The sequence below is a fragment of the Chlamydotis macqueenii genome, chromosome 5 (genome assembly GCF_036417535.1).
Source record: "Chlamydotis macqueenii isolate bChlMac1 chromosome 5, bChlMac1.mat, whole genome shotgun sequence".
Taxonomy (NCBI): Eukaryota; Metazoa; Chordata; class Aves; order Otidiformes; family Otididae; genus Chlamydotis; species Chlamydotis macqueenii.
Genome location: NC_141560.1, coordinates 67,774,444 through 67,789,199, shown reverse-complemented (window position 1 = coordinate 67,789,199; position 14,756 = coordinate 67,774,444). Strand labels below are relative to the sequence as shown.

At 38.8% G+C, this 14,756-nt stretch overlaps 1 protein-coding gene across 3 annotated transcripts in view; it reads left to right on the top strand.

The window, feature by feature from the left end:
• NELL1 (neural EGFL like 1) overlaps positions 1-14,756 on the top strand; it is a 304,499-nt gene that overhangs the window by 15,755 nt on the left and 273,988 nt on the right. For all 3 annotated transcript variants that reach the window (XM_086749374.1, XM_086749375.1, XM_086749373.1), the window contains exon 3: positions 9,513-9,663. In XM_086749374.1, the coding sequence (XP_086605500.1) occupies positions 9,513-9,663 (151 nt within the window). The remainder of the gene's footprint in view (positions 1-9,512; positions 9,664-14,756) is intronic.

Here is a 14,756-nt window from a genome sequence, read left to right as displayed (position 1 = left end):
ACGTTTGCTGTTACGGATGAACCCACAGCAATGGATGCTATCAAAGTTGTCATATTTTATTCATGAGTTGTGGTATGCTTGGGTGAAATAAGGAAAGCAATGCTCCAAATCATAATTATGGTGTAAAAAGATAAAACAGTTATTATTGTGACATTTTTGAAAATTCCTAAATCTCTCAAATAATTCATATAAAACTTGTGGGGAATGACTAAGTACGTTAGCTGTATTTACGATTCTTTGTTGGAGTGCGGTGTGGAACACTTCACAAGTAGAATTTATACGTATTTTGGGAGGATATATAAATGTGTGCTTATGTGTGTTCCAAGAAACAAAGACAACTAGAATATTGAATATAAACGTAATTGTAAAGAGGCTGACAGCAGACATTATACTTCAGTAGAGAAGGGCTTTGACAAATGTATTATGCCTCATGCTATTATTGTGCAGTTAATAAATAAAACAGACACCCGGGATTTAATTTGCTTTAGCAATAACGTGGAAGTTATTTTTCTGAGGGAAAGAAAATGGAAGGGAGAATTAGTTCGTGAAACACATTTGTTTAGTGCCTGTATAAATAATATATGGACAATAAAGGAAAAACCATAAGATTTTAGTAATAAATGAGCTAAACACTTTAAAAGTAATTAAAAAACAATTTAGAGTGTCAAGTCATTGAGAGTTTTTGAACCAAGAGAGTACTTCAGCGTATGCTTACTTTGAACTTTACGAATAACTTCATTGCCTTTAGTTGGGTTATTCCTGTGATAAAAGGCTTTACTGGACTGGAAATTAAAATCTTTGTGTAGGTGTAGGCGGGTCTGTTAGCTGCCGTAAGTAGCATTAGGCACTTTAACCTCTCTCTGCAAGTCACGAAATGAGTCAGAGGTCCTGTTTTGCTGAAACTTCCCTGTTAATAGTCTGTTTAAAACTAGTATTCTGATTTACGCGTTTAAGAATGCAGGTTTTCATCAGGCAGGTGAATTCTAAGTTAGACTGGGATTTTCCACCAGGGTCAAAATAATTTAGGCGTTCAGCTTCTCTCCTGCTTCAGTGGGATCTGGTATTTAAAATTTATTTGAAAGTCCAGGTTATGGGTTACTTGTTGATTATATCTGTCATATTCATGTTATACTTTGGAATCCTAAAGTACTTCAGAAGTACTTGATGTTGCTATTTATTTTTAATACCGTTGCCATAAAGTATGAGTAGCATTTATTATTACCTGTAAGAAGGAACAGTACTAAACGAGAAATCAGATTTATTGCATATAGCTTAAAAATACAAACAGATCAGTCTCTCTGCATGCTCTATTGAAAATGCTTCTTTCTTTTTTTTTTTTCTGGAATACAAACACACTAAAGGTTATAGTGGGAAGAAACAAGTTCAAACTACAATTAGTAGTTATTTGTAGAACTTTGCTTTTGTATCTGATTTTTGGTTCAAGATGCTCCTCGCCTTCTGGTACTCTTTTCACTTGCATATCTTCTAAACAAATGCAGCTGACGAACATGTTTTGTCAAGTTCAGTATATGTTATAATTTTTAAAAAAATCACTTCCAATTTTTTTGGTCTGTGACTCTGAGCATACCTGAAAATGTTTTGTGGAAGGGGAGGAAAAAATTGCTTACCTTGCTTTGGCATGAAGCCAGAACAGAAACAGTATTTTTGGGAGGCTCATTATTTTATGTGGCGTTAGCATTTAGTATGTCCTGAAAACAGATCCCTGATGTGGACGCTGCTCCTGGAAAATGGACAACACGTCAGTAACGATTCTTAGAAATTACTGCTGCTTCCCAGCATTGCATACATTGGCACTGGCTCTCTTCGTACATGACAGTGTTGCTAGTGTAGTCCATGCTCTTTCTGTTCAAATGCTGTTACTATTTTCCAAATTTGCAAATATCAGTCTTTAACTTTCTAGTCACAGTGATGTGATGCCTTATCTAATACAGATACACAGTGGAGAAGATATTATAATCGTGACTCCTGAACTAATTAACTAACAATGCATGTAATTTGATTAACTCACATGATTTAAGAGCAGATTATGTGATTTTAGTGGTAGTGTAACTTCTGGAGCATTTCTACCAAGCATTTAATTTAAGGGATCATCTGTTTGTAAATAGTCTTGATTTCAGCACAAGCCCCTTGAGGAAACAACAGAGCCTACTGGAGAAGGCGAGCCTGAGCTCAGTAGCTGCTTAAAATATTTTAAACCAGGAAAAGTGGCTGCCTGAGTAACAACAGGTGGTATGTAGCGCTCAAAAAGGTGAGCAGTGTTGTTCTCGCAGGAAGCTTTGTGCAAGCCCCTTTGGGTTACTCCAGTTTCCTGATTTTGCTCTGTAATAGCCAAATGCTTTGAAGACGGCATCAGTCGCAACATGATGGATGTACCCAGGCCTGCTGCCCATCCTTCTGCTGCTGGAGAGATGGCTTGGTCATTCTGTCCATTGGGGTGGAAAAGACAAGGGCCCTGCAGATGTGAAACCCATATGCAGAGGAGAGGGGCAGTCTCTGACTGTAGGCTTTGTTACAGCTTTCTGCTGTTGTGCTTTCTCCATCACCTAGAGTCCCTTTGGCTGGCTGAGGCTTGAGAAATGTAGGTGGTTGCCTTCTCTCTGAGCATGTCCTCGTTTCCAAGTCTTGTGTGATATCTGCTACTCTGTTTGTTCCAGAGTACTCAGTTTCCATGGTTCAGTTTGAAATGCTGATAAAGCAAACAAAAGACTTAAGACTCTCTGACAACTACTTAATTAACATGAGTGTGGTCATTCTAGCTAGTGCTGAAGTCAGGCCAGTTTTCAAGAAATGAAGAGTCCAACATTAAGGCACTAAATCAACTAAATTATTGGTTGGGGAGAAACTTTGATTTGATAGGTAGTCTCTGTTTCATTTCTTTAGTGGCTCAAAATTCTGCTGTCCCTGGTGTCTGGAGTTTTAGGATTGGGTTTGCAATAGCTTCCTGAAAGGAGTCAAATATATAGATGTAATTTTAAATGCTAGATTAATTTTGTTAGGAGAGAGCTAGTCATAAAGCAGTTTACAAACGTGTACATCAAAATGACAGCGATGTAAGAACACTTATTGCCAGGGTAGTTTTGCATCATGCAAAAGGAGAGCTTACATTTGAATTATACTGTTTTTTCCACCTTCTCTAGCAGTACTGCTTTTGCTGTATAGTCATGGGAACTTACCTTTGTAACATTAGCTATTCACCCTGGTAATTGCTCCATCCTCTAATTTAATGAAAACCCATTAAACCGAAACAATAATTAAAATGAGACATCATCTCCGTAGGAGGTTTGCATATTAAAATCACCAAGCATTTCACTGCAGACGGATCTTATTCTTGAGAAACAGTGTTTGAAGCAACGTGTAAAAAGTGATTTATAATGAATAATCATAATTTAGAAAGCCGTGCTGTTGAACATGATTTCCTACTGTTTATTACTGACTCGGAGTGGAACGAGCAAGGCAAAAGCATTTACAATGTCTTTTCCTACTGGTGCGAATACCTAGAAGCAGAGACGTGCTCGTGCGAAAGCATCACGCCCTCTTTAGTCCTCCCTGGTAGCATGGTTTTAAAGAGAAGGAGGAGGTGTTTTCACCCCTCTCCCTGGGTTGCTGGCAGGTAGGACAGGCGATGCTGGTCCCCACTGTGCCAGCGTAGGGGAGTCTGGAGGGCAGCACGGTGCCTGCTCAGCACCTTCATGCATTGATTTTCCCTTGGTAGTACCGCACAGCTTGCTAAAACTCATGCTTTAGCCTGGCTTGGAAACAGCGTAGGTGAGTGGCAGGCGTGGTGGATGCATTTAGGTCTGTACTTAGGTGATGTCCAGGTATGTGGCTACTTGGCTGGTGGGTCTCTGTGGCGCGGTGCGGGCTGTCTCGAGTGTCAGGGCTGATAACTGAATTGGGCACCCCAAGTTCTCTGAGGGGTATATATGGCTCTGTGCCTATTCCTGTGACAGGAGCGTGTTGCAAAGTCTTGTTTTGTTTGCGTATAAGGAGAAATTTGTGTGGATTTTCTTCCTGCAGCTTGAAGTAAAAAATCAGTGCTATCTGCAGATAACTGCATTTTGCCCTCTCTAGGTAGGGAAGGACAACTACGTGAAGTGTTTCCCTGCTTGGCAGTGTAATGTCTTCTTTCTGGAGAAGATCCCCATGGTTGGTGTCAGCATCCTTCTGTGAACTTTTGGATCTGTTTGTGACTTGTGTTGTCTGAGGAATGATTTTAGAGGAGCAGGAAGGAGTGGGTGCCTATCACCAGTAGCATTTGGGATGGGTTTGTTTTTTTTTTTTTTTTTTTTTTTTTTTTTTTTTTTTTTTGACCAGTTCTTCAAAAGATGATTTGTAGGAACAACGTGCAGAAAAGAGTCTGTGCACTGGATCCCACTTCGACTTGAAGACTTTGAAACACCTGCCTTCGTTGGACTCAGAGGCTTTGATGAAGCTCCTGCCTTCAGTGAGCAGCAGGGTTTTGTGATGCTGTCATATGTTTTCATCCTGAACAACTTTGAGAAACTGTCTACACTGAGAGTTGCTAGTTTTGCATCCTCTTTCCACTCTTGGTTCCATTTTTGGAAAGCTAATGACTTAATATGGGGCACTGTGGAGGGTTTTTTTGTTGTTGTTTGTTTGGGTTTTTTAATAGAGATTTCAGTTTTATTGTTTTTTGCCCATAGTAAGGTAAAAGACAGTATTTGCAATACTGCAATATTTGATTCTTTAATTGCTGTAGGTGAAATCCAGATTCTCTATTGTTGCAGGACTAATATCTACCTGCTTGTCCCGATTGACTGTGCAAAGGTTCTCCTGGAAACATGTTGAAACAGATAGCTTTACAGTGATTGAAGGTACCAGTAAAGCAATGTGTCTTGCAATACGTTCCCTACCAAAGTAAGAATGGGAAAGGAAGAAGTATTCAAGCAAGTTAGTGAGTGAGGAAGCATAGTTGTTGCTTCAGAAAACATGAATTGATTTAGAACTCAATTTTAGTATTTTTTTTTTCTGATGGAAGCATCTATTAAAGAAAAATGGTTTCCCAGATGGATTTGGATTCAGCTTGTAAGAACTGGTGCATGTTTTTAATTGCTTAGAATTCCAGCCCAAATGGTCACATAATTCCCTTTGTACCATGGATTGATGACACTGTTATCAAAGCAAGTTTGGCAAGAACTTTGCCTGCTTTCTTAGCACTACTCTTTTCTTTCTCTAACTCATCATGCCTGGTTCTGTGTGGTGATAATTTTCTTACACTGTTTCTAATGGAGCGGAAGCGAACTTCTCCCTTTTTCTTATTTGGGACCTCTCATACATTCTGGGCTACAATTGGCAAAAGCCTGAAGTTTTAATTTTTAGTTGCCAGAGCTGGTGATGCTTAGAGCAGTGGATCCACACAGGAAGATGTGACTTGAGGGCCTAAATCAGGTTTGTAAGGACTGATCCTAGTGCGGAGTTACTGCACCTTCTTAATTCTATTTGCCACGTAGGGTGTGTACCGAAATGCCTGTGCATTTAATGTGTACAAGGTAAAGCTTGCCCTGACATCACTGGCCCCAGTGCAGCATTACCTTTCATCTGGACCACTCTTAGGAAATGAAAACAAGCTCGTGCTAAAATAAAAATGTGAGACTTAGTTTGAAGGTGCTGAAAGTGAGTATTGTGAGTAATTGAGGTTGCAGGTAAGATTCATCAAGGTGGCTAAGCATGTGAGAGTGTGCTCTAGCTAAGCAAGATGCTGTCGTCTTCTGCAGATCCTGGCCAGAGTTGTGCCGCAACTGTTGAGCCCCTGCATAAGTGTAGCCCTGGGTGCTGGTTCCTCTCGTAGCTTCTTTGGCTTAGTAGGGCTGTGCTATTCGAAGCTGAACAGGCTCATCGTGCAGGACAAAGCAGCCAGGAGAAGGCAAGATGATGTCCCTGGAATGGGGGAGATGGTGCTGGGCAGGGACATGTGGGATGGCAGGTACTCAATGGGTTTGGCTGTCCTGGTAAACTGCACCATTGCTTTTTCTTTGGCACTTCTTCCTTGGACCTGCAGCTTAAAAAAAGGAATTAAGCAACAAAAATGCTGTCTTTTTGACATAGATGTATCTCCTGCTTCTCTGTTTTGCTGAAGGTAGAAAGTTACCTTTACTTGATGCTCTGAGATGATTTGTATCTGTTGTACTTTCAAATAACTTGTATATGCTTGCTTTTTTGGCTTATTGTATTTTAGAAACACTCCAGACAGTCAGTGTTTCAAATTAAGAAAATATTATCACATAGAAGGGCATATGAAAGTCGTATCTATGTTTGTTTATTTATTTATTTTGCTGAGATTGCATTATCATTCAAGCATGAAGCGATGTTTCACTGAAGATTACTGTATAAACCTATATTGTTCTATATTATGTAGGAAATGCGACATTTCATTATGAGCAGACAGTTATTTTTATAGAAAGCATAAAAAGTATTTTCCCTTTCAGGCACCTGTGGTGAGGGGATGTATGTATTCTCAATTTTTCTTTTTTTGAAGTGTGAAAATCAACCTGAAAATAGAAAAGCTTTTCTTCTAAATGAATTGTACTCCCAGTTCATTTGTGTGGTGCTTTCTGCAGCAATCGAGCAAAACACAGATGACATACCCGTCAGTCGCGCGGCATGAGGAGGGACGGTGCCAGAGAGGTGCAGGAGAGCTGTCCTGTCGGGCACGGGAGCTGGGGTGATGTAGTGCTGGCTAGGCCATGCCCTCAGCGAGGCCTCATGCGGTTCAGTCCCCAGAATTCGAGTCCCAGGCTGCGAGCCCAGGGAAGCACTCAGCACCCCGACAGGTTTATCGTCTTCATAGTGCCAGGTCCCGTGCATCTTGGATCCTCGTGAGCCTTGATGGGCTCCTCAGCTTGCAAGTCCAGTTGCAGGCTATCGGACTGCATTTGCCATCTCACCATGGAATTGCTGGGAAAGTCCCCTTGTTGTAGTTACTGGAGTTATGAAGAACAGCATTTCTGTAGACATTTCTGCATCTGCAAGTACATTTTCAGTTGTCTAGTAGTAGGGAATGTTCCTAGGCCCTGGGAACGAGTAGATCTACTCCAGATAAATAGCACCATACTTAAAAGTATGTTCATTTTTAGAAGCCTAGTTACAGAACTTCCTTTGTATGAATTATACTAGAATAGTGTTGCACAGCAGTACATAAATACTCTTTGTTATGTAGTAGTTTGAACTCAAGATTCTGGAATTCCAGAACTTTGGATTTTAGTCATCAGAGAATGAATACAACGTGTTGCATGTGGTTTTGGTGTATTCATGACTGTGAAGAGGTGGTATAGCACAATATTTCCAAGTATGTTTCTGACTGAAGTAGTCAGTACGTTGATTATTCATTCATGATTCTGACCAAGTACTCCTATATTTTTTGTATAAAATTTGGTGAACAGATGGCAGGATGTGACTTTATATCTGGGTCCCCCTATAATGAGATAATGTTGAACTTTGCTAGGCTTAGTTGAAGTTTTAACTTACATGTTCCATTGACAGCACTGCCTGTGCTTCCATGTGAAAGAATTTTTGAAAGCTCTGATAAGTCGTATTTTATTTCTGGCAATTGTGACAGCTTTAAGAAAAAAAAAATAAATCTTGTAAGATACTAAGGTTCTTAACCTTCAAAACAAGGATAATTATCTTCAACTGTCAGCTCTTGGACATTTTATCTCTGAGTCTGATTTGTGCCTTGGAACTTAGTACCAGTGGATTGTCTGTCTGTGTAGGTAGCAAACTGGGTATCGGAGAACTTACTGGTGTATGGGACGCATAGTTTGTGTCTCCTGCACCAGCTTGTTTTAAAGAAACTAGATAGTATTTATGACCAGTAATAACACCTGCTCAGTGAAGATAATGATACAGATAATGAAATGTTATAGATAAAGAGAAAAGCTGATCTTCTGTGCTGGACTGTTTATTCCTCCGTTCCCCTTTCTGATGGCAGTGGAAACGATTTTCGTTCTTTGAAGTTTTATCCTCTGCTACAATAAAAGTGGTCTTGGACAGGCAAATAGTTTGATGCTGTAAAGTGGGCATTATATTTATTTATCAGGTGAATTTGAGCCTCTGGCAAAGATTTTTGAATGATGACTAGTGATTTTGATGTCTGATTTGCAGTACTTTTCAGAGGTGAGCTTTTCACAGTGCAAGTGTGTTATGGATTCTGAGTGTGTAGGCTCATTTGGAGGGCTTTAAGCTGCCTTGGAAAAATTGAGACACCCAATTACAAAACATGCTTGAATACTTTTTCCTTGGAGTTTGGTTTCAGTCCATGGTATTACCTCCACAGTTGCATTTCTGAGTTTTGGGTTGTTTTTCAAGCCAGTCTCTCCTCTTTCTAGTCTGCAAAGCCTCCTTTAATGACACGATGTTGGGTGTTTATTTTTTTTTTTTCCTGCAGTGAAATTCTGAATTGTAAATCTCATCACTCCTTTGTGTGTTATAGCATTCATGCTGGGTTGGATTCTCAGGATTCAGTGGGGTTATATGGTTTTCTATCAGCTGAGAATTTGTGCCGGCATTCCTGGCTTCCAAGTGAACCTTTCAAAAGGAAGCGCATCGAGCTTCTGATTGGTTGTGACATCCAGGAACCGCAAATGGCACAGGTCTTGTGAATGTGTGACAAAGGCCCAGCATGAGAGACGTGGGAAGGAGTGGGCAGGTGAAATGCTGCGATTTCTCCCTTTTTCTTCATTAATCATCTTTCATAGTGATGATATACTGCGAATAAAAGGATGAGATAATAATGAATGTGGGGAGAGACAGCGCATTTGAATCTTTAGAGGATCAAATATAAGAAGGCGTGCTGCCTCTTGGACATCAGCAGGATTAGTGAGACTGAAATATTTCTGGATCTGCCTGGTCAGGCTGTAGTTTAATAAATATTGCATGAGCTGTCACACTTTGCTTGTTTAAACTGAGAAATCCCTGAAACGATAGTGGATTGCAAGTGTGTCTTGTATTTATTTCTTGGGCAGCAGCACAGCCGTATAGCATTATTAGCAATAATACATCTCTGCCTTACACAGTGCAAGGACAGGTTTCCTCTGATGTACAGTGGAGAGATGGTGGCGGAGTCAGCGGTAAAAACTGAAATTGGAGCTTGGTGAATTGTGTTGGGAGAGGCAGTGCCTGAGATTTCTCAGAATTTAGGAGCCTATTTATCTGGCTGCAGCACACCTTATTTACAGCAACTTAATCTGCTCACAGCAGACACAAATGGCTCAGCATCCCATTAAAAATTCTGTCAGAAAATCAGTAGCTGACCAGTTGTGAACTTGTCAGAGTGACAAGTGGGCATGCTGACAGAGATGGCATTTGGGCTTTTTCATGGAACAAATGCAGTGGCAGAGCGTGGTAGATGACTCAAAAATGAAAAATATTGATGGGAAAATGAAAAATGTAAACTGAATCTTTCTGACTTAGCATTTTTACTGTTATTTCTCTTTTTTTTTTTTTCTTCTTCTTTTTAAAAATAAAATTCTTAGATGTAGAAAGAGAAATCCATGCAGCGCCCCACGTGAGTGAGAAATTAATTCAGCTTTTCCGGAATAAAAGTGAGTTCACGTTTCTGGCCACCTTGCAACAGAAGGCATCCACTTCTGGAGTGATACTGTCCATCCGAGAGTTAGAGCACAGGTAAGAGGAAATTTTTTTTTTCTCTCTTGTAGCAGTAGCGACATAGAAGATGCTGAGCTCTTAGTGGTCCATTTTGACAATGTGTTGAAAAATAGATGTAAAATCTGATGTATAAGTTAAAACCTTTCTTAATAGTTTGCAATTTGCTGCTTTTTGCCAGGTGATTTTTGTTACACTAGGAATGCATTATTGATGTATCCCACTCTGTAAAAGAAATTAATTTAAACAGAATGATCAAAACCAGTGTAGTATAGACGCCATGCACTTTGGAAGTTACAAACCTTGTAATGGAATTTCCTTTACTAGTTTATCATATGCACTTTGGACTTTACTTTTTCATAAAAGTTAAACTTCCATGTTTCCTGCTTCACTATGTTTTATAACATTTTAAAATAATATGTTTTCTTTTTTGAGATTCAGCAATTAACCTATTAAGCATTTAAGCTACTTTTGCTTCGGTATGGTGATGTGTTATGTTTTTTTCCTGGCATAAATACAGTATATTCTTATTTCATATATGTCTTTTTTTTTTTTGTCTTTTTTTTTTTGTTGTTGTTGTTGTCAATGTAGGAGGAAAAAAAAAAGGTTTCTTTCGTTATAGTGGCAGACATCAGTTTCCTAAAAAAAAAAAAGTGTACCTTTGTATTATGGCCCATAATACAATTCCAATGATGTTTTGATGTTTCAAAGTGTCTGTTGCATCAAATAGTCTCCTACTTGTAACTTAGTGAATACTTTTTTCATCATTTCTTAGGGCTTGAAGGATCTGTGTATCCAGTTGACTTTCTGTTGCAGTACAAGTAATAAAATATTCTTTGCTCCCATTTCAAATAAAATCTAGCATCAGTCATTCTATAGCTTTTCTTTTAGGAAAAAAAGAAATCCTATTGGTATTTCATTTTGTTGATCATGTACATAGTACACAACTGTTAGCCCAATTTCTTGCCTTTTGTTGAGGAAGTATACGAAGGAGAAGTCAGTGGCTTTATTATGACCAAATTGTCAATGATGGCTTTTGCCAGTGCAACAGCAGAAATGTTTGGGCAAGGATAGCTAAGGGGAAGACTCTGAGACTTCCTTATTCTGTCATCATACTTTGCTGTCATTTCTACTTTCTTATTGCTCTCTTTCTTTTACTTTATCCCTTCTTTCATTTTCCAAGCCGTTGCCTCAATATGTAAGGATAGTGTTTTACATTACACAAGGATTCTTCCCTCCAACTCTTCCCATTTTCTTTCTCTCACTCTATCATTCCCTTTGTCATTGCTTTTTATTTCCTTCAGGCTTTTCCAGGCCCTTGTAGCTCTCCGGTTAGCTGGATCAGTTTGTCATGTTAAGGGATTTTTTTTTTTTTTTTTTTTTTTTTTTTTTTTTTAATTTGAGAAAGAGAACATTGAGGAGAGCCATTGACGGAGCAACGCTGTCGCATGTAGGGACACATGAGTGCACTCAGCAAAATCCAAGGTCGAACTAGACAGGCAGTGATGATTATACAATGCAAGGCATGTGGATTTTTAGATATAGCCTCTTCTGAATTTAGCCACTTAACTCCTCTATCTTGACAGACAGAGACAGAGGCTTGTAGGGAGATGTGCTGTGCGGGAGTAATCTTGATTAAACAACATGTGCTGCTGATGTCCTCCTCGGCACTGAGATTATCACTAGTATTCCAAATTAATGGGCGTCTGTTTAAAAATACCTATCATTGAAGGATTGAGTGCTAGTTTTACTATAAACCTTTATAGTTCTGTGCAGTAACTGAGGTAGTTCCAGTCTGTGTACTCCTGTGTAAGAGTCGAAGCAGACAGGTCCAGTGTTGCTAATGACTGCAGCTACATTCTGAATGTCAGATAGATTACCGCAATTATCCTTCTTTCCTGAACTCATTGTGTATCACTTAAAACAGAGTCACTGTTTCTTTCTCCAGTTTCCTAAGTTGCTACTTGGACCTTGATAAGGCTAGTGCTTTCGAACTCCGAGGTCTGTGATGATAGAGATTAATAAAGTGGGTGACAGTGGAGAAAATACTTTTTAACATTGATGAGGAGCAGAAAGCAAAGATTTGGAGCGTGACTGAAGAGGACATTGGTTACATTATGATCAATGTAATAGCAGAACTTTCAGCTTGATATTTTTTTGGCGTTGCTGTAACTGCTTGAGTCACTTGCTTTGCATGTGAACTGAAATGGGTGCAGGCCCTTGGCACACTGGGAAGCCTTTTTACAGTTGTTGCTCCCACTAAGCTTTTGATAATTATCACGGTTTGTTCTGGTGACATCCAGTTTTCTTGTCAAACTTGTTTCAACCTTCCATGTGCCTGTGAAAATAGGCAATGCAAAGAGACTAGTAAGAAACATCATTATGTTTCAGCATGATTAAGACCTATGGGAACAACTCTAAGGGTACATTTATTACTTAACCCGTATAGTTTCTGGCTATGAAAAAGCTAAAAACCCTTCCCTTATGTATAAAATAGGAAGTATTGTAGTTAAAGACATTATGGTTTCTAACTTATCAGCATACTAAAAGTGGCAAAAGTAAAAGTTTGAGACTTCAGAACACGCGGGAGATCAACAACACCTGAACAGAAGAAGCAACTGTGTTAGTTGTTGGTACCAGAGTTCATGTCTTTATGGTGGATGTCTTTTTTTGTTGTGCACAGATTTAATAGTTGACAGATTTTATTCCATGCAAGAGAAAGGTGTGTGTATTTGTACCTTCCCCGCCCCTAAATACATATTTTAAATTACATATGCCAGTCCAAGAGGTAACTTTGTATGATGTTTGTAGTGGAGATGATCACCATAAGGTACAAGTGAAAACTTACAAGGTAGTAATGCATAGAATGCTTGGTTTATATTTCATTTCTCTAGTAAGCTTTAACAGGAGTTTATTTTCCCTTAATAGCATGGAACTCTGACGCTAAGATATGTAGGGTATTTTAGAAATAAGTAGGCAAGTGGATCTTAAATCTTCATGAATAACAACAAAAAATAAAAGGTATTAAGATGAATACAACTTTCCTTGAAGTCAGTAGTTCAGATATATTGTTTTGTTATACTAAATGGATATTTTGCAACAATTAGCGATTTGCTGTTAATTTATATCATCATTTGATAGACCAGATTTGTACAACAAAGATGATAAATATGTCTTTGTTAATATTTTATCTTGTTAAATCAGCTTAATGAAGATAAAGACTTTGTTTTCATGATCCAAATGTATTAAAATACAGCTTGGAAAATGGAAAGCTTGATTAACACAGATTAAGTCTAATTGAACAGTCTGATAGTATTCCACATACATATCTGGAATACAAGGGTAAACCGAAGATTGTATTTTTTTTATTTTTCTAAATTATAGATAAGAAAATGTAATACAGGCTGGACAAACATGTTACTTGGGGATGCAGAAGGTGGAAACTATTTTCTTTGTTGGAGAATGATACTAGCCAGTTCTTTTTAGAAGATCTTTGTGAGCTATTTTGCTCACAGCCTTTGACTCTTCAGACCACCAAGACACTTGAAAGAGGCCATTGAGATATTTGAAATCCCACCCATAATGAATCCTTATTTCAACAGCAATTTAGTACAGTTTCATCCAAAGTTGTCTGCCTGCTCCTTATCTGCTCTGACCTTGCAAGGTCCAAAGCCCAAGAACATAAATTTGATGGAGTCAGCATTGCCTTTGTGCTGTTTACTTGCTGACTTGGAGCTATATTGATGGTTCCTTCCCACTGCTGGCCAAGATCAGTATCTGAAGAAATCTGTCAAGGATGTTCAGGTACCCAGGCTAGCATTCTTTGAAATACTGGCTTTCACCAAAGGAGCTGACTATAATTTTCTGTCTGCTGTGGGGCACAATTGAAGAGCAATGGACTGCTGTAAGATTTTTCTTTTCCTGTTGATGTGAAAATTTTACACCACCCGCCCCCCAAATTACCATAATCTTATTCTATACTTTGTCTATAAAAATAATGAGTTACAGTGAGTGGGAAAGGAAAGCATTTGTGTACTTTGAATGCATTCTAAGGGTTTTGGTACTTGGAAAAAAATAGGTGGGGCACCTAGGAAAGAGTGGCGAGCATTCTTTTGGTGATTGATCACCTCACTGACTAGCTTATAACATTTTCAATTAATTTACTTCCAAACTTTCAATAATGACCTTTTAATTGCTAGGGGTTTTCTTGCAGGTAGCCACCACTGACCCACTGCTCATGTCTAAGTGTTGTAGGCCTAAGGTATCAGGAAGTATTGAATTCAGAATGATTTTTCTGCTGATGTGCAGATCTGAACCTCCTCAAATCAGACGAGTTGCACAACTACGCATCACCTGGGGTTCTGATACTTACCTGAAAAGAAATAAGAGGAAGTACAATCTTTACAGTATGTTACACATAAAGCAGCAGCTGGCCGCCAAGCCGCCATCTGGTCATGATGTGGGAGGTAATAACTCTGGGTCAGGTTTTCTAATCTTTCATCAAATTCCCTTTGACTTTTTGAAAGTAACCTGTTGGGTATTTACTTGCTCTGTAATAAGCTGCTCTCCAAAGAAAGACTTTTTTTTTTTTTTTTCTTAACCATTGATTTATTTTTGTGGAAAGCAGAGAAACTGGGCATTGTAATACAGAATATGCAAAACTAAACTAGTAAGCAGAGGAGCCATTACCCATGAATTACCCATAAGAAATAGGATAGTACCCTTATTGACCTTCTCAAGGTCTCATTTTGTGCATTTTTCAAGGTCCTCAAGTCTTGTGTGTTGTTCTCCCCTCTTTGCCTTCCCAACGAAGTTATTGTTGCCATTGTTATTCTTGCTGGTTCCTGAAGAGGCAGGATGAAAAACTGTTTTGTAAAATGCTGAGTGGCTTATTCCTCTCTACTATTTTGTGTGTGTCCTGTGTGTGTCTTCTCTGATTGCTTCATGTTTATTAGTATTAACTTTCTATCCATGTGTTCTCCTTCTTTCTGGAGTGTTTCAAAATGGGAGATCCCACCATGATAGAACTAGGGAGTGAGATGTAAGATTAGTTTGCTTTTTTTTTTTTTTTTTTTTTTCTTTCTCTTTACGCTTATAACCTATGTCTAGGACCT